Raw genomic sequence first — 22805 nt, forward strand, 5'->3', positions numbered from 1 at the left:
CACGTGCGGTCATTCAGCCCTGCCTCCTCCTAGGAAGGTTTCATTCCTCCCATTTCATTCGGGGAGGTTTTAGAACCCATTGCTGGCCTGCCGGTGACGTGTCCACGACCCCTCATTGGTCGCTTGCTGGTGACGTGGGCTTCAACCTGATTGGTCGCCTGCTGGTGATGTGGGATTTTTTGTTAGCCACGCCCACCACAGCCACGGTTGATCCGATGGACTGTATTTTTAGCCACGCCTCCCTGCACATGAACCTCCGTCTTTGTTCACCAGTACAAGGTTTGGAATCCTGCCAAACTCAACGCATATTGGTGTGGAGTACTAAACATTGGGAGGGAAGCTAATCTTTACATTTAATAAGAAATAACTAACTACTGCAGGCTACATTTTGTCATGCAATTAACTATAGGGGGTTTGCCTTTATTGCAAAACCGCAACAATATAATATATAAATGCCGTGCGCTTCGGCGGTACATATCGAACATATTGTTCGCATTTTCATTTCCGTTTGTAAATGGTACCAAGCAATTCAAATTTTTAGGAGTGTTCATACGAAGCCTCCAAATGTATGATTGCCATGACTCGTTGAAATAGCCTCTTGGGTAACACTTTTGAGACATTCTTCTGTCTTTTAATGAGATAATCAAATTGGAAGGAATAATGTATTGAAAATGTTGTGGCGGACCCGCGCGCTTGCGGCCGAGGCCGACAAGTTCTACGTGGCTTTGGACACGCGGGCGAGTTTTGGTGCGGCCGTAGCGGCTCCCGAGCCCGAAACTGCTGCGGATGCCCACCCCTACTACGCGACGCACCGCGTAGCCGCTGAACCTCCTGCGGGTGCCCACCCCTGCTCCGAGGGGCGCCTCGTGGTGACCACCACGCCCCGCCCACCACCACCGCGGAAACCACGGCCTCCGGCTTCGCCGCAAACCTGGTGCCATTTCCACGCTAGGTTCGGCCACAAGGCCCGGCAATGTCGCCCGCCGTGCTCATTCGGCAGGTCGGGAAACGCCCGGGCCGGCCCTCGGTAGTGGCACTGAGCGCCGGCCGATTAAACAGCCTCCTGTACATAGCGGACACCTTATCCGGGCGCCGTTACCTGTGCGACATGGAAGCGCAGGTGAGTGTCGTTCCCGCCGGTACATCCGACAAGCAGTCCGTGGGCCAGGGCCCTGCGCTGCTTGCTGCCAACGGTATGCCCATTCGCACGTACGGAAAACGCTGCCTTTCTCTGCGGTTCGGAGGGCAGGTTTTCCGATGGTCGTTCGTCACTGCCGACGTGCCTATGGCACTGCTCGGCGCGGACTTCCTCTGTGCCAATGGCCTGTTGGTCGACGTCAAGCACAGAAGGCTTGTTCAGGCTGAGACGTTCAGCTCGCTCGCTTGCGCGCTGCCCGCCTCATTGAGCAGCTCATGGAGCGGCTCGCCGAGCGGCTTGCTGAGCGGTTCTGTTCCGGCCAGGTTCATCTGCACGCTTCTGGCAGCGGATGAATTCACCCGCCTCCTCGCCCGTTTCCCGGCCCTCACGAGGCCCACCTTCTCGGTGGGGACCGTCAAGCACGGGGTGGAACATCACATCCCCACCGCCGGGCCACCGGTCTACGCCTGGGCACGCCCCCTCGAGCCGACGAAGCTTGCGGTAGCTAAAGCGGAGTTTGCTACGCTGGAGCGGCTCGGCATCGTGCGGCGCTCCGAGAGCGCTTGGGCGTCGCCGCTCCACATCGTGCCCAAGCCCGGCAGGGGATGGCGACCGTGCGGGGACTACCGCCGTCTCAACGACGCCACCACCCCCGACCGCTACCCGTCCCCCATATTCAGGACTTTTCCGTCTGCTTGGCGAATATGTCCTTCTTCTCGAAGGTGGACCTCATACGCGGTTACCACCAGGTCCCCGTCAGGCCAGAGGACATCCCGAAGAAGGCTGTCATCACGCCGTTCGGTCTTTTCGAATTTCTTCGGATGCCCTTCGGTTTGAAGAATGCAGCTCAGGCATTCCAGCGCCTCATGGACAGCGTCTTGCGTGACTTGGATTTCGTCTACGTCTACCTGGACGACATCCTCATCGCAAGCGCGTCCCGCGAAGAGCACCTACACCATCTCCGCACGCTCTTCGAACGTCTGGGCCAGCACGGCCTGATCGTGAACCCCGCCAAGTGCCGGTTCGGTGTCGCCGAAATCGACTTTTTGGGGCACCGCGTCACCAGGCACAGGGCCGTCCCCCTACCGGCCAAGGTGGAGGCCGTGAAGGGGTTTCCGCGCCCCCGCACGATCAGGGGCTCCAGGAGTTCCTAGGCATGGTAAACTTTTACCACCGTTTCCTGCCCCGCATCGCCCAGCTCCTGCGCCCCGTGCACGAGGCCCTCCGAGGGAAGCCGGGCAAAGGTGACGTCACCTGGACCGAGCAGATGGACGCGGCGTTCGTGGGCACGAAGCTCGCCTTGGCTAACGCCACCATGATCGCGCACCCGGCGCCCGATGCACCGATCGCCCTCACCACCGACACCTCAGACTACGTGGTGGGCGCAGTGCATGAGCAATGGGTGCATGGTGCTTGGCAACCGCTGGCGTTTTTCAGCCGGCAGCTTCGCCCACCCGAACGCCGGTACAGTACCTTCGACCGCGAGTTGCTCGGGCTCCACCTGGCGGTCAGGCACTTCCGCCATCTGCTTGAGGGCTGTGCGTTCACGGCCTTCGTCGACCACAAGCCACTGGTGTTCGCGATGGGCAAGGTCGCCGAGCCGTGGTCGGCCCGGCAGCAGTGTCACCTCTCGGCCGTGTCCGAATACACGACGGACATCCGGCACGTTGCGGGGAAGGACAACCCGGTGGCGGATTGCCTTTCTCGGTCCGTTGCCCACGCGGTCCACCTCGGCATCGACTATGCCCGGATGGCGGCGGACCAGGCCGCCGACCCCGACGTCCAGGCCTTGCGGACCGCCGTTACGGGCCTCCGCGTCACCGAGGTGCCGTTCAACGGCGCGGTCACGGCCCTCTGGTGCGACGTCTCCCTCGGGCGGCCTCGCCCCATCGTGCCCGCGGGCTGGCAGCGCCGGATTTTCGACTCCATCCACGGCCTGTCCCACCCGGGCACGAGGGCCTCCCAGAGGTTGATCGCCGACAAGTTTGTCTGGCATGGCCTCCGGAAGGCCGTCCGCGGCTGGGCCAGGACGTGCCTCGCGTGCCAGCGCTCGAAGGTGCACCGACACACCCAGGCCCCATTGGCCCCGTTTGCGGTGCCGGAACGTCGGTTTGACCACGTTCACGTGGACCTGGTGGGACCTCTGCCCTCATCGCGGGGTTTCACCCACGTCCTGACCATGATGGACCGCACCACCCGGTGGCCGGAGGCCGTGCCTTTGGCGTCAATGACGGCGGCGGACATCGCGCAGGCGTTCATCGCCACCTGGGTCGCCCGGTTCGGCGCCCCCTCGGACATCTCGTCCGACCGCGGCCCCCAGTTCACCTCGGAGCTCTGGGGGGCGGTCGTGCGGGGGCTCGGGGTCCAGCTGCACCGCACCACGGCCTACCACCCCAGGCTAACGGCCTGTGCGAGCGGTTCCACCGCTCGTTGAAGGCCGCGCTCGGCGCACCCTCCCGCGATGGCGGCTGGGTCGACAGGCTCCCCTGGGTCCTGCTGGGCCTCCGGACAGCGCCCAAGGAGGACCTGCGCGCATCCGCGGCGGAGTTGGTCTTTGGACAACCGCTGCGGGTGCCGGGCGAGTTTCTCCCCGACCCCACGGCACCTTGGTCCGCGGCGCAGGAGTGCTCCGCGCTGCAGGAGACCGCCCAGAGGTTCGCCCCGGTGCCGACGGCGCACCACGGGCACCCACCCATGCACGTCGCCCCGGAGCTTCGCACCGCGGAGTATGTCTTCGTCCGGCACGACGCCCACCGGACACCACTGCGGCCCCCGTATGACAGGCCTTTCCGCGTGCTGGAGACCGGGGTGAAATATTTCACCTTGGACATCGGCGGTAGTCCCGACCGCGTCTCGGTGGATCGACTCAAGCCGGCCCACCTCGACGTGGACCACCCACCGCCGGTGGCTCGGCCCCCGTGTCGGGGCCGCCCCCTGGCGGGCGGACCCCCAGCACTGCCGGCATGCCACCCCGGCACCCATCCCGGGTACAGCCGGGGGCATCCCAGCTGGCATCCCTGCACCCCGTACGCCGCCGGTCGCCAGAGGGCGCTTCGGCCGGGTCATCCGTTTGCCCCGCAAACTGGCCCTCCAGGTGCGCGGGAATTCTGGGGGGGGCGGGGGGGCGGATGTGGCGGACACGAAAGCCCACTGGCGTGGTGACATCATTCCGCGCACCAAGTGGGTGGCGGCCACGCCCCAGGGGTAGGCGTGGCCTCAGGATATACACCGGGCGCGCAGCCAGGAGCGCGCCAGTGCTACAGTGACCTCTTGTCAATAGACACTTGTTTTAACCGCGTTGTCCGCTTCCTCCTTGGTAGCAAGTCGCGCGCGTAGCTCCGCGCTTCAATGTACAACTCGGCCATTTTGGGAGGATTGTACGAAAAAGAAATCGCCCAAATTTTGACGTCACATATTTAAGCCAACGAAACTATGAACTCGTTGTTCATAGTTGAACTCGTTGATCTGAGATCTCGCGAGATCACGGCGAGGTCACGTCTTTTCGAAGCTGCTCCATGCGCTCACGCTTTCGAAGCTAAGTGATATTTCTCAATTGTGTTTTTGTCGAGACTGTATCTATCTTTCGGTGTATGTACCTACAGCGTATCTTTTGGAAAATTTTCGGTGCTAATTTTTCGTTCATGTATACACAATCGTCGGTTAATGGTATCGAGTATTCTGCGGCCTAGTACTCGTAGGCTTAGACTACCGTACCGTCTCAGACCTTGTGGTTTGTTTTTCTCTCAGTGATTCGTCGAATGCGCTGAAATTATTTTCGTTCTCTGTTTCGTACCAGTCGTTCACCCCGTACCTCCTTGTTTAATATCTGTACTCACAAAAAAAAAAAAAAAAAAAACCCAAAAAAATATTTCCTTCCCAGGTCTTATTCGTTTATTTGTTGTTCTTTTTGTTCGTTCGTTCTTCGTTCGCGATCACGCGGTTAGAAATGTATAATCTCTCCCCTGAACAACTATTTTCTCTCATATATTATAACACCCTTTTCTTCTTTTCCTACAAAAGGATGCTTTCGTCTTGCTCACCAAATCTATTCATTCCAAAAAATATATATAATACCATCTCTTACAGTTCCTCCTTTCTACATTCCATCAACTATCCAGAACTCCATCCCTCCTCCAGTGTCCTCAAACGTATTTTTGACTCGAAGGTCTCAAACTCATTTTGCAAAAAATGTTCGTTTCCCATGAATCGTACACTTTTCAAAATCCAATCTCACCCCTCCCCTCCAAATCCTCCCCATCACCCATCCCTTTCAAATCTCCCCCCTTGCCCCTTCCCTCCCCTCCCTCCTAAACTCCCCCCACACCCCTCCCCTCCGAGACTCTCCCTCGCTCCTCCCCTCCTAGACTCCCCTCTCACCCCTCCTCCTCAAAGCATCCTCCCTGCTTCTTCCTCCTTCCAACTTTCACCTTCATCTCCCCAAACCTCCTGCCTTGCTCTTCCCCCTCCTCAAATAACACCTCACTGTGCCTCACCCAATCTCCATCAAACCTTTTGTCTGCCCCATTCTTCCCTTTCTCCAAGCTATTCTGAAATCTCTGACACACCTTCAACAGCTCTCCCTACCTCTTCCTCCTCTTCCACATCTTACCCTACCCCTCCCCCCCCCCCTGTTCTGGACCCGATGCTCCCCCTTCCTCTTCATTAACGGTATGGACCTCAAACATCCGGGGCCTTCGCTCAAACTTGACTGACCTCTCCATACAGGTTGCTTCTGACAAACCAGATGTGATCTGCTTAACAGAAACTTTCCTCCTTCATGATATCTCTGATGCCTTGGTATCTCTCCCAGGTTACTCCCTCGTCCTGGAGGTGGGGTTGCTATCTTTATAAAAAACTCTCTTCCTCACTCGCCCTCCACTGCCCTCTCTCCACCTCACCCCCAGGAATACCTTTGGCTACGGCTTCCCCTTCGCTCCCACCTTTTGTTCATATGTGTGTTGTACCGTCCACCAATCAGCGATGACTCCATCTACATCTCACTGTCTGATAATATGGACCAACTTCTATCTACCCATCCCAACTCTCTCTTCCTCATATGTGGTGATTTCAATTGTCACCATGCCAGTTGGCTGGGTGTGGGTACCTCTCTCACCAGCCATGGCTCTTCAGCAAAGGACTTCTGCGACTCACTGGGACTGACACAATCTGTCAATTTCCCGACCCGGATCTCAGTCAACGGAGCATCTTCTCTTCTGGATTTGGTTATGACAAACTTCCCTGAAAATGTCTGCTGCTCTTCTTCTGCTCCAATCGGCTCATCTGATCATGTGCTTGTCAAAGTGGACATCTCTCTGACCATTCTCAGAGAGCCTCCTCAGCGTCGACGAGTCTGGCATTTCACTCAGGCCAACTGGCACGGTCTTCAAGCAGCCATCAATCATCTGGACTGGTCTCCCATCTCTACCGCCTCTGACATCAACTCATCCTGGGAATTCTTTCAAAGTAAATTGCTCTCTCTCATGCACAGATTTATACCATCTCGTCTTCAGTTGTCATACCCTTCCTCCCGTCCATGGTACACGGATTCTTGTGGTGAGGCTGTTGCCCTGAAACAACTTGCTTTCGTCTCCTGGAAAGCAAATCCAACGGAAGGAAATCTCATTTCCTTTCACAAAGCCCGAAACAAGTGTGTGTCCACCCTCAGGAGAGCCAGGAAACAATATCTCACCATTCTCAAGACCGAACTCTCTTATCTGTCTCCCTCTTCCAAATCCTGGTGGCGTCTGGTCAAATCTGTTTCTGGTGTTTGTTCCCCCTCCATCCCCTCCCTCACCTCAAACGGCTTTACGGCTGACTCCGCACGTGAAAATGCTGAATGCCTCAACTCTGTGTTTGCCTCTAAATCTTGTGTCCCAAACCCATCCCTCTCTGTACCCACCGTACCCAGTCGTACCCAGCTGCTCCTGGACTCTGTGTCCTTTCCTCCTGACAAGGTGGAAAAGTTTCTGTCAACCCTCGACTCTGATTCTGCAACTGGTCCTGACGGCATCAGCCCACGGGTCCTAAAATCATGTTCTTCTGCTCTTTCACTCCCTCTTTCTGTTCTCTTCACCCTCTCTTTTGCTCAAGGTCATCTGCCATCTGCTTGGAAATCAGCCAACATCACCGCTTTGCACAAAAAAGGTGCAAAAACAGATCCCAGCAACTACAGACCAATCAGCCTTCTCCCAATTATCAGCAAAGTCATGGAATCCATCATTGCTTCAGATATTAAATCTTTCCTCTTCTCCAATGGCTTGATCTCTGATCATCAATTTGGTTTCAGACCTGGTCACTCTACTCTGGACATGCTGCTTCTGCTTTCTCAACAATGGATGGAGGTCCTCAACGCCAAACAGGAAATTAGAGCTGTCTCCCTTGACATTTCACGTGCCTTCGATACGGTCTGGCACCCTGCTCTGCTCTCCAAACTCTCCTCCTTTGCTATCCATGGAAATCTCCACGCAAGGCTGGCGGACTTCCTCTCTGGTCGTAGTCAACGTGTGGCCCTGAATGGGTTTCTCTCATCTCCTCTTCCTGTTCAGGCTGGAGTTCCCCAAGGTAGTGTTCTGAGCCCTGTGCTTTTTCTGGTCTTCATCAATGATCTCTCTGACTCTCTTGAAAATCCTCTCTATCTCTTTGCTGACGACTCTACTCTCTGTCGCTCCATTCCTCATCCCTCAGATCGGCAGTCTGCAGCCTCCTCACTCTCTGCAGACCTGGACAAAATCACAGACTGGTCAAACAAGTGGAACATGTCTTTCAATCCTGACAAATCTCACACTCTTACAATGTCTCTCCGAAAGGACCGACTGGACAACCCTCCCATCTACTTTCTCAACAATCCTCTCCAAGAAGTTCTGTCGCTCAAGCTTTTGGGTCTCACTATCTGCCATGATCTTTCTTGGGAAAACCACATTTCCAAGCTGGCCTCCAAAGCCAGTCGCCGACTGGGCATCCTCCGTCGTGCGAAGTCCTTCCTTGGCACACCTGAGCTCCTCACCACATACAAGGCTTTCATCCGCAGCTCAATGGAATACTGTTCCCCCCTCTGGGCTGGTGCTCCTGCCTCACACCTTGCTCGGCTTCACGCTGTTGAGGCCAAAGCTTTCAGAATCATTGGAATCTCCTGCAATGTAGTCAACGCCGAGGGCCTTTCACTCACTCACCGCAGACAGGTTGGTGGTCTTTCTGTCTTCTACCAACTCCTCTCCGGCCTTGCTACCCCAGCTCTCTCTGTGCTCTGTCCCCCCAATATTCCTTCAGGTCGCACAAGATCTGCCTGCAACCCTCTTATGGTTAAACTGCCAAAGTCTAGGCTCTCTGCTCACCTTCACTCTTTCATTCCCCTTTTCTCCCGCCTCTGGAACAAACTCCCCCACTCCCTTCAATCCCACTCCTCCCTCCAGGTCTTTAAAACAGCTGTTCACCACCATCTCTTATCTTCCCCCATCGAAAACCTTGATCTTTTCTACCCCCGGTAATTCACCCCAGAGTCCTTGCAGTGTTCATATGTTTTAATCCTCTCCCACCTCCCCCCAAGTCCTCCCGATGTCCCTGCTCTCAAATGTTGTGTTTGTGTCCTTCCCCTTCTTCCCCCTCTCTTTTGTGTCCTCCCCCCTCTCTCCCCATCTTGTCTGCCGCTCCCCTTGTTTTTTGTGTTTTGTGTGTCGGTTTGTCTTTTTGTGTGATTAATGTTTGCTCTTTCACGAGCCTCGATCTTGTATACAAAAAAAAAACAAACAAACAAAAAAAAAACTGCTTGCTTTTCATTACCTGTTCACACTCGAGTTGTACAATTTCTCATTTGTAACTGAATCTTCCACAGACGGATGTAAAAAGCAAAAGGTTCCGAGAAACTAAAGATTGAGCTTGCTACTTGCCGGTATAAACTGACGTCTGTGATATTGACTGTGCTCTTCTTCTTCATTGGGTTTCCAAATTTAATATCCTACAATCCTTTCATTTTACTTATCGGAATTTGAAGCCTATGCACTGTTGCAGGTTAATTTGCCCATGTGTTACAGGCTAATTGCTTCTGAACTGTAATGACCATGATGAGGTCATGATTTTCGTTTGATCTTGATTATTAATAATTTAATAATAATAATAATAATAATAAAGGAGTCTTTATAAAAGAGTAAACTACCTATAGAGCTATAAAATATATAGCCCCATCAAGCAGAGTAAACTACCCTCATGGCGCTTTACATTATCATGCGAACGCACACACACCGCACACACACACACACAAACATACACACACAGACACACCTTCACTCTTGCCCTATTCCTCTCCCTCCCCATTCAAAACCCACAGATGTGTACTCCCCCTCCTCCTCCCCTCCCTCCCCCGCACATGTACGCAGACATACTCTCGATCTCTGTCCCACCTCAAACCAAAGGGAAAACAGGACTTATACTTTGAAAGACTTGTGAAACAGATAGGTTTTGAGGGAGGTTTTAAAGGCAGGAAGAGAGTCAACATGTCGAACAGAGGAAGGCAAGTCATTCCAGAGCAGAGGTGCAGCAAAGGAAAAGGATTTCTCGCCAAACGACTTGGTGCTGGTTGCAGCTAAGTAACTTAGAGCTTGGGCGGCTCTAAGGTCAGAGTCATCGCTTGAGCGAAGCTGTCGCCGAGGTTCATAGAGAGTCCCCCGTCGCACCGCGGAGCGAAAGGGGGACTATGGTTTTCCCCTCCGTCCTTGCGTGCGTGCGTAGGCGAAGGACCGAATTCTAATTTGGTGTGTGGGTGCAACCCACGTCAAAATCCAAGATGGCCGCCACCATGTATGTCTGACGCCATGTATGTCTGAACCTTGAGTGGAATATCTTGAAAAACAAGCATTCTGAGTATTGCGCTGCAATACATGTCCCCTACCAAAGTTCAAAGTGCCATAACTTTGTCAAAAATGATCCTATATGCAAATTTATGCACGGTTGATGCTGGTTTTCAAACTTGATCTGAGGTATGCTGAGACACGTGTGTCACGCCTCGCCTCGTTGATAAGTCCGCGAGGAGTGGCCTGCACGTATTGCACTGTGTGAATTATATAAATTATTACCAACTCACGGTCTGAGGTACTAGCGATTCAAGAGATATCCATTTTTTTTATGGCACATTGGAGAAGCCAATGCGAGGTTTCTTCTTCCTCAGCTTGTCACAACTCTGTCAAATGCGATCGAGTTAAAAAAGTCAGAATTTGACCAAATCTGTTTTATTTGTTTGTTAATATACCTCAGTTATTGACAAATCTTAAATTAGAATTTTATTTGAGGTTAAATTGACTGCGAGAGATCGTGTCCAACGATCCCTTCAGTCTGTGCATGTGATGAACAATTAAATCCGCACACTTGACACCTCTTCTTCTTCACGCAATAACAACTTCTAGCTTCCAGACCGTACATCCAATCTTGAAATTTTGCACACTTGTTGCTCTTCATGACTTCTACTATAGTATGACGTTTCACGTCGATCAATAAAGCGATTCAAGAGATATCCATTTTTAAAGAATATTTTCGTTTAATTAACGATATCTGCCAAACCACGTGAGCTATCGCAAATTCCAAAAGGACATTTTAGTAGACTGACATGCGGAACAGATCTGTGAAGTTTCCCCTCGATTGGATAAAAAATGAGGGAGGGGCTCGGTTTTAAAGGTTCATGCTTAAAAACGTCATAACTCTGAAACCATGTGACGCATGACGTCATGCTCGCTGACTTTTTTGTTCGTCACGGGTATGCGATTCTGCCTGCAAAGTTTGGCCTCGATCTGTTCAGCCGTTGCAGAGAAAAAGGGGTTTTCGTGTTTTCACGAAAACTATGGCGCCCGAACCACGTGACCTGTGACGTCATAATTACCATTAAAATATTCTACAGACCGAGTCCATCATATGGTGAAAATTTGATCTCAATCGGTCCTATTATTGCAGAGAAAATCTTTTTTAAAGGAAATGAAAACTTAAAATGGCATTGAGTTAAGGATCATCAGAATTATCAGAATTCCCAAAGTTCAAAGTCCCATAACTTTGTCAAAAATGATCGAAACGTCGTGAAGTTCGAACTTGATCTGTAACTTATCATGTGGAAACGATGTGCCAAGTTTGAAATCATCAGCATTAAGCGTTTAGAAAAAAATTCCGGAAAACTGTTCTTTGCGTGACGGACTGACAGACAGACTGACAGACTGACAGACTGACAGACGGAGGGACGGCGTGCAAACCTATAGTCCCCTCCGGTGTACACCGGTAGGGGACTAATAAGCGAAGTACCAACTTCTAATCTGGTGTGTGGGTGTATCTAGGCATAAGGAAGAACGCTATTGAAAATTTGGTCGCTACGTCAAAATCCAAGATGGCCGCTACCATATATATGTCTGAACATTGTGAGCACAATATCTTGAAAAATAAACGAACTACTAACTTCTAATCTGGTGTGTGGGTGTATCTATGTATAAGGAAGAACACTATTGAAAATTGGGACACCACGTCAAAATCCATGATGGCCGCCTTGCGTCTTCCACTTTGTCAACTCACATCACTTCACCGACGGGGGACCTAGGCGTAACGCTTGTCATTATTGGGTTTGCCATTGGTTTATGAAGAACAATTGATCACACCTGATGGTTTTCCTTCCTGAGTTTGTTTCTGTATCCATATTGTCCACCTCCTGCCTTCTCCCATACCTCATCCATTACCCGCATCCCTCGTTTGTTCATCTTGGTCTGTTGTCCATTTCCCCCCCACCCCCCACCAGCCTATGCGAAATATGGAAACTGTTATAACTTTTAATTGGATAATCCGATCTGAACATATGAGGTATGTATAGATTCAGGATCAGGAGTAGCAACTTGTATTTCAAGCATATTGCTCATAGAAGCAATAATTTTGCCGGTATCGGCGCATATCCACAAAAAAAAAGACAAAGGGTCATAGGCCCGGTAAGCTGAAACGTGTTTTTAAAAAACTAGCAACGGTACCCGCCCTATGGGTGGGGCTTCAAATGGGAGGCCCAAATGAAAAGGCAAAATATCAGAAATTGAAGGCTTTTTTATTTTAAACGATTCATATCGTATCACATATTGTATTGAATCGTATCACACACAAATCATAAAAATCTAAACAGTACATGGTGCCCATTTTGAAAAAAGATTGAATTCTGCAAAACGGAAGCGGCCGCTACACGTCTTTCTCAGTCGCACGTTTATGTGTGAAGAGTGCGCGCCGAATCTGTAACACGGAAGCGGCCGCTACACGTCTTTCTCAGTCGCACGTTCATGTGTAAAGAGTGCACGCCAAATCTAACACGGAAGCGGCCGCTATACCTGTTTCTCAGTCGCTTTGTACACGCTGCCATGTTACTTCAGAGCCGCACGTTTATATAGGAAGAGTTCGTCAGGAGTCGATCTACTCTCTCCTGTTATGTAGAATAAACAGCAATTGTAGAATTTCAACAAAAGCCACATCACTGTTCATATCGGTAAATATTATTCTATCGTGTTTGGAAAAACTGGAAAACTTGGAAAAACAATATAGCCTATTTTACTCCCAGGGGTCTCAAGAATACCCACCCAAAATATCGTTGCGATCGGTTGAGCCGTTTTTGTGGTACCTTCGAACGGACGGACGGACGGACATTTGGTGAATTATAGTAAGATAAACTGAACAATTATACTCGGACCCAATGATATAGTGACATTTTTATTTATCTTTTAACTGTGCTACAATATGGTGGTGAGTAACTGCTTAGACAATTGCTTGAATAACTCCTTGAACAATAGTTTTAATAAGAAAGTGGCTAACAAATCGACCATATATACATGTCAGTATTGGAAATTGTTCTGGTCCAGCTACTTCTCGCATTTGCACTTGCACAGACGTGTGCACTTCAACTTTGCCCTCATGCACTTGCACAGAGCGCAGGTACTTGTGCAAGTGCACTTCACATCCAGGTGGAATACATCCTTGGCGAGGGGCAGCGAGGTCCAAATGGGAAGCAGCTTGCCATCCTCTTCCTTCCACCCATTATTTGTGGGGTTGTTGACAGGCATCATGGACCTTTGGGGTGTTGTCCAGATGCTCGCTTGGAAGACACGCCTTTTGAGATGTTGATGCAAAGCATCACCCGTTGGGGGAATTCTCTCCACGTCCCTAGACTTCTGTGAGAACACCCTCATTTGGACGAGGTCAACATCATTGTCCTAGTTTGACTCATTGGAGTACAGCCTACAGACAAAGTTCGTCGCCACTTCTTTCAGCCTTGCGATGTTTGGAATGGAGTGTCGACGATGGTTGCAAATTCCTCCATGAGGAGGAAAAATTCCACAATTTTTTTTTATATGAGTGCTTGACACTCGAACCAGAATTGTTCTATAGGCCCTTACCTTCAAATTGGTACTGAAAACGAAACTTTTGCATCAATTTGAAATTAAAAGAAAAAATTACCCATGCACGGCCCCCCACTAGTGTGTCATCCCAAGATAAACATTAAATTGAGTCCCATTTGCTAAGATTAGCTTGTGGATGTTGAAGATCCCAATGGTCTTTTGCGAAGAGTACGTCAGTTATCGCAGGCATCCCAAACAAAATACTTTGGTCCCCAAATCGCCTTCAGTTGAACATTAGGCCTGACAAGCCAGTTCCAGAAAGTCTTAAGACAAAAACACTCCCCCAGCCAAACCAACAGGAAGGTGGGAATATTTCTGGCCTCCGAAGACATTTCTTTAAAACAAATTGTGAGATTTCTGCTTGTTTTGTACAAGTTGTGACATTTTTTTTTTTGTGTGGATGAGTACATATAATTTGGATTTATTGTAATGATCCAGTGCTATCCATCTCCAATGGCAGGTCCTTTATATAATTGATCCCCAAGCACCAACATGTTACTGTTTGGGCACATTTTCTTCCATATTACATTTGGTGCCGGTAGGAGGGTTCGGGTTGGGGTTTGTGTGGGTGGTCGGTTGGTTAGGGTGGGGTGGGGTGGGGTGGTGGTAGGCAGGGTGTGGGGTTGGCTCGTGTACACTCGGTTTTATTTGCCATTTAATGTTTTTATCATTTGTTGGGATGCAGAAGGAGATGAGCGGCTCTCTGGCCTTTGTCCATTCTCCGGGCGACAAAGCGAGCAACATCAACTTTACAGCCTTGGCTCCATCGGATACTGAGCTCTCACTTTCCAATATGCTGTGAGTCTGAAATCTTAATTCACTTTTCTGGTGAACCTCTTTTGCTTGGTCGTTCTGATTGCTCTGGAAAACCAGTGGAATTCTGCAATTAGTGCTGAGATGGCTGGACAACTCCGCACCTCATGCTACTGTATCTCCCAATATTGTTCATGTTTGACAAAAAACATGAATGCAAAATGTTGAAGCTGCATGCACATTTGGGCACGGGCTCATCCCATCACAACCACACATGTATATATTGTCGTGTTCCCGGGGGTTAACACGCCTGGGGACGAATAGCCGATCAAGTTTACCTCCGAGGCGTTCAGTCAACCTATGGCTGTGTTAATACGCGGAGGGCAGCGAGCTTACCTGGATGGACGGGCGCGAAGCGGGTTTTCCGAACTACCGACAGATAAACGAGACAGAGCAAGGAATTCAAAGTCAACACATAAACAGGTTTAATGAAAATAATGCAGGCAACAAGAATGTATGGTCAAACCAATTCCTAATTGGGGCGCCCCCATCCAATGACGTCCACGTGTGCTCCAATCAGAGTCCATCTCATCACTCCATCGCCCGGACCAATCACCACTACTCGGGACGGGGCCCCACGGCCCTGTTTACTTGGTGTTGCGATGACTCGGCTGGCAGCGCCAGCGGTACTTGAATGTCCTGGTTCCGGTTACTTTATTTAATGTTTATAATTACGCGTCAATCGCTTGGCTGGTAGTGTGTGTAGTGTAGTGTCATAAGGAACAAGGGAAAAATCAGAGGTCATTTACATACAGGGGATTTACCCTTGATCCCTAAGCTACATAGCACAAGAGCCACTCTCCGTGTGACCACATGTCACACTTAATCCGAACACACGAAGCTGACTTAAGGTACAGGTTTCTTCTTCTTCATGACAGTTGGAGGACACTACCTATATAATCCTACTTGGCCTAATGCATTCCATTGCCTATCCCCCATAAACGTAACAATATGTATATATAGTGGATGAATTGTAAGGACACTGGCCTGGAATCCTAGTCTCAATTTTTGACACCGGCAGAATCTAACTTTCCATTCGACAAACGATGGAGGTACCGCATGGATTGTGATGTCGCATTGGTTAAAATACAGGAATGTCTGCCCAGCAAATTGGCAAAACGAGTTGTGCCAAAAGGAACCATTCACCCGGATGTACTTTTCCGACTTGCTGCTTTTATGCCATGAAATTGCATTGTCAAGTACGAACTTGGCAAAAGCATCTTAAAGATAACAAACTGATCTTTTATCTGTCACCAGTCCCACAGGATGTTGCAGAGAAAGTAGCGAACTCTCAATCCAGCTGTTTCGGCTGGGTTTGATTCCAAAACCCCGACTATAATCTGGCGCCCTGGTGTTTTGCAGGAAGAGCATATTACTTTTTTCTGCGGTGATCTTGTGGTGTGTGCGCATGCATGTGACAGATGTTACATGATTGCCATAAGGAACTCATCTTTGCTTCCTTACCTTTGTGCTTCAACACAGACGGAAAAGTGACACAAACGTGTTGTTGGACATGCAAGCTATGGATGTAGTTCAGCGCTGCCCTGCTGACTCTGAGGACATCATCGTGCACCACATGCTCTCGAACAGCCTGTACCAGACACACCGACGGGTGGGTTCCTTTACTACTTTGATCTCCAATTTCACTGGCATAACCGATGATTGCAATGACCTAGACGTCCTTTGCCGCTCGTACGCACAGAGGCAGCCAAGGTACAGCCGTCATACAATGAAGAACGATCCGCACCAGAAGGAGGAACGAGAGATCTTTAAGCGGAACATGCTCAAACGTCTGCAGTCGTTCAAGTCGAGCAAACAGGGGAAGCATCCAAGGGGAAAGAGGCGGCACAAGATCCTGGTCTGTAATTGACCTCTTGTTTCAATTAATGACATTCTCCAAAGTGAATGAGTTTGCACAATGATCAAATGCTGCCCATCACATTTACCTTTTTATTTTCTTCAAAAGCAACCAACATCAAATTGGCACTCTTATGTTTCATGAATCACCCTGCCAGAATTTAAATTCAAGGGGGAGGGGGGGGGGGGGGGAGAGAGGGGAGGGGGAGGAAAAAAAATCGAGGGATATTTAAATGTCTTCATCTTTAGTCACCTGCCTTTTTTCTCACCAGATGAATGGACACCCAGGGAATGGAGATCTGGGGAATTGTTCCTGGTCTGGTACGTTGAAAATACCTTAGAGGATTTGATTGGCTTTGTATGAGTACTTGAACTAGGAATCGAGTACTGTGGAGGCAATGGCACCCCACCTAGTGCACCTAGTGTAAATAGTGCCAAAAAGTGCTTCGGCGATTCCTGTCCTGTGTTGAACAATGAATGGTGCACGAACACGATTTCCACTTTGTAAACGATAATGCATCGGAGACTTGCTTGTGCTCAACAAGAGCAGTTCATTGATGGGCCTTTGTTTGCCTATAAAAATTAGTCGATTTCACATCTTACCATGAAGTCTCACATAACATTGGATTCCTCCACTTCCCCACCCTACTTCCATCCACCTCCCAAAAGCCTCTCCTGTTTAAAACGACTGAAAAAGGTTCAGCTTTGGTCAACCAACTAACCTCGATGCATAAACCATTGTTTATGATTTGAACAGGTAATCTGAACCATGCATTGCAAGACCTCAAGCATGATGATGGTTCAAGGTTGTATAACCACCTTTAGAGGTGGTTATACATGGTGGTTCAAGGTTGTATATATAAAAATAACCACCTTTAGAGGCCATTTTTCCCCGCAAGCGGGGGTTGTCCTTTTTCGGGAACCGTGGTTGTTGTTGTTTTTTGGTCCCCTTTTTGAAGCAGTTTTACGGCCGGATGCCCTTCCTGACGCCAACCATGTTTGCCGCCTTTAACGACAAACAGGGAATTACCAGTGAACTGGTACTCAATTTGCCGACCTCGGAAGGATGACAGGCTGAGTCAACCCCCCTGGCGTTAATTCAGCGATCGACCGGGATTCGAACCCAGGATCCTAGGATCCTAAGCCGGCACCGAGGATCCTAAGCCGGCACGGTGGTTCAAGGTTGTATAAAAAAAAAAAAAACACTTTTAGAGGCCATTTTTCCCCGCAAGTGGGGGTTGGCTTTTTTCGGGAACTGTGGTTGTTGTTGTTTTTCGGTCCCCTTTTTGAAGCAATGTTTTACGGCCGGATGCCCTTCCTGACGCCAACCCTTTTTGCCGCCTTTAACGACAAGCAGGGAATTACCAGTGAACTGGTACTCAATTTGCCGACCTCGGAAGGATGACAGGCTGAGTCAACCCCCCTGGCGTTAATTCAGCGATCGACCGGGATTCGAACCCAGGATCCTAGGAATCCTAAGCCGGCACCCTAGCCGCTAGCCCAACACCAGGGATATGATGGAGGTATGACCGGGAAAGGTTGTATGATGGAGGATAAAGGATACGACAGCAGATAACCTAGCAGGGCTGCAGTGGACCACCCAAACTACACATGTGAAGGTCCAGGCCCATAATGCAAAACAAACACTTTGTATTTTCCAGATAAATATGATGGGGCTTGCAGGAGCGACATGATAGTGGAAGAAGAGGAAGATGAGAATGGGATAACCTTCATTGCAATGGGCCCAAGCAATTCAAGTGAAGGTAAGCAATATTCTCGATCGCTTTTGATTAATTATTTGTGGTGTTGCTCGAGTACAAAGGAATTGTCATCACCTGTAAAATGTTTCCTTTGGCAGACTCACTCCCTTTTAGCTTTATGGAGCATATTTTGTGATAGATTAATTGATGTAAGGTATGGTACTTGAGATTTACAAGGAAGTTCAACAAAGGAGGAAGTCATTAGGCCCATCAAGTGGTGGAAATACCACCACCATGTTTGCAGGTAGTGAGCATGAATGGATTTTCTATCTGCACTTTAAAGTACAAACCAATTTGATTTACTAGCAACGGTACCCGCCCCGCCCTATGGGCGGGGCTTCAATTGGGAAGCCCAAATGAAAAGGCAAAATATCAGAAATTGAAGGCTTTTTTTATTTTAAACGATTTATATAAACATCCGTTAAATCATATCACACGCAAATCATCAAAATCTAAGCAGTATTTGTAGAATTTCAATAAAAGCCACATCACTGTTCATATCGGTAAATATTATTCCATCGTGTTTGGAAAAATTGGAAATTGGAAAAATTGGAAAAACAATATAGCCTATTTTACTCCTGGTGGTCTCAGGATTACCCACCCAAAATGTCATTGCAATTGGTTCAGCCATTTTTGCGGTACCTGGGAACAGACAGAGACATTTGGTGAATTATAGTAAGATTTGTATAACTAGCGGAGTACCCAACATCTGGGTGGGTCGAGTTTGCACATTACTTGCTGAAAAAAGCATAGTCTGTATATTGCATGAATACTATATGTTTGTGTGGCGTGCACCTAAAAGGGTCGAGACTAGATGGTTAAAAGGGTCAAAATGTGTAAAGGGTATGTTCCAACAGCAGAAAGGTTCGAATCTCTAAATGATGCAAGTGCCTAAGACTAAGTAGTCTAAAGCTCTGAATGATCAAGGCTCTAAGCTGTCGAAGGAGACTTAAGGGACAAGTCTTAAGGGTTTTGGGAGTCATAAAGGGTCTTTAAAGATCCAAGGGGTCTCAGCAGTTTTAAGGGTCGAATGGTACATTCCAATAGTATGCAATTAATAGATATACATGTATGTATAGTCAGCATGCAATGGACATTTAAAAGGTACGTAATTAATAGACATGTAGTCACACAACTTGATGGACGGACCGTGTTTTTCATTGTTATACATAGTCGTGGCCAAAAATATTGGAACCCTTGCACTTTTTCAAACAACTCACAATTTTCTCTAAAAAGAAGTTGAAATTGACAAAGGTATTTGGTCTCCACAATTCTTTATTTCACTATTACAGAACCTTTTATTTTTGATTCAGAATTTAATACGTCCTTTTAGATAATTTTTTTTTAAAGAAATGGCATTGACAAAATTATTGACACCCGAGACTTCATATTTGGTAACACAGCCTATGGACAAAAGAACTGCAGTCAAGTGCTTTATATAGCCATGAATGAGCTTCCAACACCTCTCTACTGGCAATTTGGACCACTTTTCTTGTGCAAACTGCTCCAGTTCTCCCAGATTTGAAAGGTGCCTTCTCCCAACTGCTGTTTTCAGATTTCCCCACAGGTGTTCAATTGGATTTCGATCTGGACTCATTCCTGACCACTTCAGAACAGTCCAGCGTTTTGTCTTGAACCATTCCTGGGTGCTTTTTGAAGTGTTTTCTGCTGCAAGACTGGGTCATTGTTCTGCTGCAAGACCCATGACCTTCGACGGAGACGCAGCTCCTGATTTCATGATGTCATGCACACATTCAAGGAACTCAGTGCCAGAGGCAGCACAGAAACCCCAAAACATCACTGAACCTTGTCCATGTTTGACTGGAGGGAAGGTGTTCTTTTCTTTGAACGCTTCATTTTGTTTTCTGTAAACATAGAGATTATGTGCTTCATCACTTCATCAAAAAGCTCTAATTTGGTCTCAGCTGTCCACAGGACATTCTCCCAGAAGGATTTTGGCTTGTTCAAGTGTGTTTTGGAAAACTCAAGTTGGGCTTTCTTATGTCTCTCTCTCAGCAGTGGGGTCCTCCTGGGTCTCCTACCATAGAACCCCCTTTCATTGAGTTGGCGACGGATGGTGCAAGTTGAAACTGTCGTACCTTGTGTCTGAAGGTCAGCTTGAATCTGTTTGGCAGTTGATCTAGGTACTTTCTCCACCAATCGAACAATCCTTCGCTGCAATCTTCGATCCGGTTTTCTCTTGTGGCCTCATCCAGAGAGGTTGGCTGCAGTGCCATGGGCCTTAAACTTCCTGATAACATTGTGTACAGTGGACACAGGAACATCAAGGTCTCTTGAGATGGACTTGTAGCCTTGAGATTGTTCATGCTTGGCTACAATCTTGTCTGACCTCCTCATACAATTCTCTGGTTTTCTTTCTTTTTCCATGCTCGTTGCGGAACACCGTGACACAAAAGAGCAGAATGACTCCATTTCTCCAGTCAAACTGGTTGAATGAGTGATTTTTTTTATTTATGTTGCAGGCACCTGGAACTCACTCCAGGTGATTTCAATTCCAAAGTAAATGAGAATTACCTGCTTGAAATCTAATTATTTCTAACAACTTCTAAAAGGTGCCAATAATATTGTCCGGGCCATTTTAGGATTTATGTGTGGAATAAGCTAAGATTTTGTAATTTTTTCAGCTTTTTTTGTTTTGTTCCACTGCAAACCAAAGAAATACATTTGTGGATACCAAAATATTTTTTAATTTCAACAATTTTCTGGAAGAAATGGTGCATTATTTGAAAAAGTGCAAATTGGTGCCAATATTTTTTGCCACGACAGTATGAGTGGGTATATTGACACATTGTGTAAGCAATAATAAACCATACTTTGTTTGTAGGTACATAATAAATAGAAGCTTTATCATTACAGTATAGGCAAATATCACTGACCTGCTGCTAGATATCAATTTAGGTTGTTTATTTATTAATTTTACAGACACATTTACGGTTTTGTTTTTTTTACATCAATATTCATTTACGGATTCATTTCTGATGGTTGTGTGATTTTTTTTTGATTTTTTTTTCCGCACACCATCCGGTAGGTACCGAACATTAATTTCAGTCAGTCAGTGGTTGGAATGAGCTTCATACTGTGTATTGATTAACAAGGTTCAATAAAGTCATTATCATTCATGTGTTACTTCAGGGTAGCATTGATGCACACCTGCTAATCATTCCATTTTGAAAGGAATATTTAGTCGGGCCAAATGATGGTCACTGTGAAACTGGTGGAAGCACGCACGTGCGAGTGAAAAAGGAATCGAATCAAGAAATCAATAACATTATTGAAAATGGTCAAACAACCTTATTTAATGTAAAGATACCACCCGGAGGCAGAATGATGATAAATAATAATCCAAAAAGGCAATTAGAATTGGCACTTTGATTCAAACTTTTGGATTGTGGAAGCAAGTTATTTATTATTATTATTAATTTAATTAAATAATTATTTATTTATGTAATTGTTAATTTAATTATTTTCTGATTTATTTTATTTTATTAAAATGAATGAATGGGCCACGTTTTTCCACACAGGTTCTCTTCCGATGCACCTCGTGCAGTGAGTGCAGGTTGAAATGCGATTTGACAAAAGTCTTATCATTCGAGCACATGGTACAGGAACTGTGAAATTGGGGGGTTCAGGGGAAAGGTGGGGGCAGGAGCCAGGGGGCACAAGAGGTTGTTTATGTAAATTAAAGTAGAATTTTGACCCCCTTTCCTCTTCCATCCCACCCTTGCTTCCTGTTTGACTGATGAGATGCAAATGTGTAGACTGAAGATCTGTTTGCTTATCGGTTTCATGAAAGTTACATTTATTTATTTTCACCTACAGATGCACCATGAAGGTTTGAGGGATTTGTGACCAGTTTGTTGCTTGTTTAATAAGCCCTAATGGATGTTGTGTGCAGAAGGATTCACCAACCTTACCTTCAAGCCAGATGACACAACTTATCGTCTACCCCCACCGTGGTTGCTGGTAGAGAATTCAACACCACCGGTCGATGCCCAGCCAGAGCTGCCCCAACCATCATGGTCATTTTCTCGGCTCACCCATCTCCGCGATAGTGGACGTTCCAATGACGCTTTCGTCATGGTCGACAACTCCACATATAAAGTTCCCTCGCGTGCAGGCTCACCTGAACGCAGCACCAGGTGCTGCACTCTCTCACCACAACGAAGCCAAAGTCCTCCACCCATGCAGGGCTCTCTGAGAAGCGAGGTCACATCACCCCAAGGTGAAGACGAATCGGTGAGAGGCCATGACAAAAGTGCTAACATTCCTCAGAGTTCAGATTCTTCAGCAACAGTCAGGAAATCCACGCACGATGGACCAGAAACCAAATTCTGATGGAAGCGACAGAATGGGACAGTGCAATGTATTGATCCCTTGGATTAGTGACATTGGTGTTCAAACATATCTGTGCTCATGAAGAAGGTGTGGGATGAAATTGAGAAATGCGATGCGAGACCTAAATTATTTAAGACCTATATTTTCAGTGCAAATACTAAAAGCCTTTATAAAATATAACCTTTGGTGTAAATGCTAGTGTGGGAAGTGGAAAACAGACTTTGCTAGGCAATGTCTCCTCTTCCAGTTACTTCCTTGAATTATATATATATATATATATATATATATATATATATATATATATATATATATATATATATATATATATATATATATATTATTTGGCGTAATTCATTTGAGTAACTGGTCATCGTTTTTAATTATCGGCACCGGGGTGTTGCTGGACCAAATCTTTCTTTGTATGATATTCGTGTTTTTTTCTCTACCTACGACACCATGTTCGGAAATGCTTGCTGCTATGTTCCTGAGTTGATG

At 47.7% G+C, this 22805-nt stretch overlaps 1 protein-coding gene across 2 annotated transcripts in view; it reads left to right on the forward strand.

Annotated features, from left to right (window-relative positions):
- LOC137434126 (sodium/hydrogen exchanger 3) overlaps nt 1–22589 on the forward strand; it is a 130253-nt gene extending 107664 nt beyond the window's left edge. For both annotated transcript variants that reach the window (XM_078785748.1, XM_068126828.2), the window contains exons 11-16: nt 14210–14322; nt 15820–15949; nt 16040–16195; nt 16467–16515; nt 17856–17957; nt 21871–22589. In XM_078785748.1, the coding sequence (XP_078641874.1) occupies nt 14210–14322; nt 15820–15949; nt 16040–16195; nt 16467–16515; nt 17856–17957; nt 21871–22310 (990 nt within the window). In that variant the 3' untranslated portion in view covers nt 22311–22589. The remainder of the gene's footprint in view (nt 1–14209; nt 14323–15819; nt 15950–16039; nt 16196–16466; nt 16516–17855; nt 17958–21870) is intronic.
- The last annotated feature ends 216 nt before the right edge of the window (nt 22590–22805 follow it).

The sequence above is a fragment of the Myxine glutinosa genome, chromosome 10 (genome assembly GCF_964187855.1).
Source record: "Myxine glutinosa chromosome 10, kmMyxGlut1.1, whole genome shotgun sequence".
In the NCBI taxonomy this organism is placed as follows: domain Eukaryota; kingdom Metazoa; phylum Chordata; class Myxini; order Myxiniformes; family Myxinidae; genus Myxine; species Myxine glutinosa.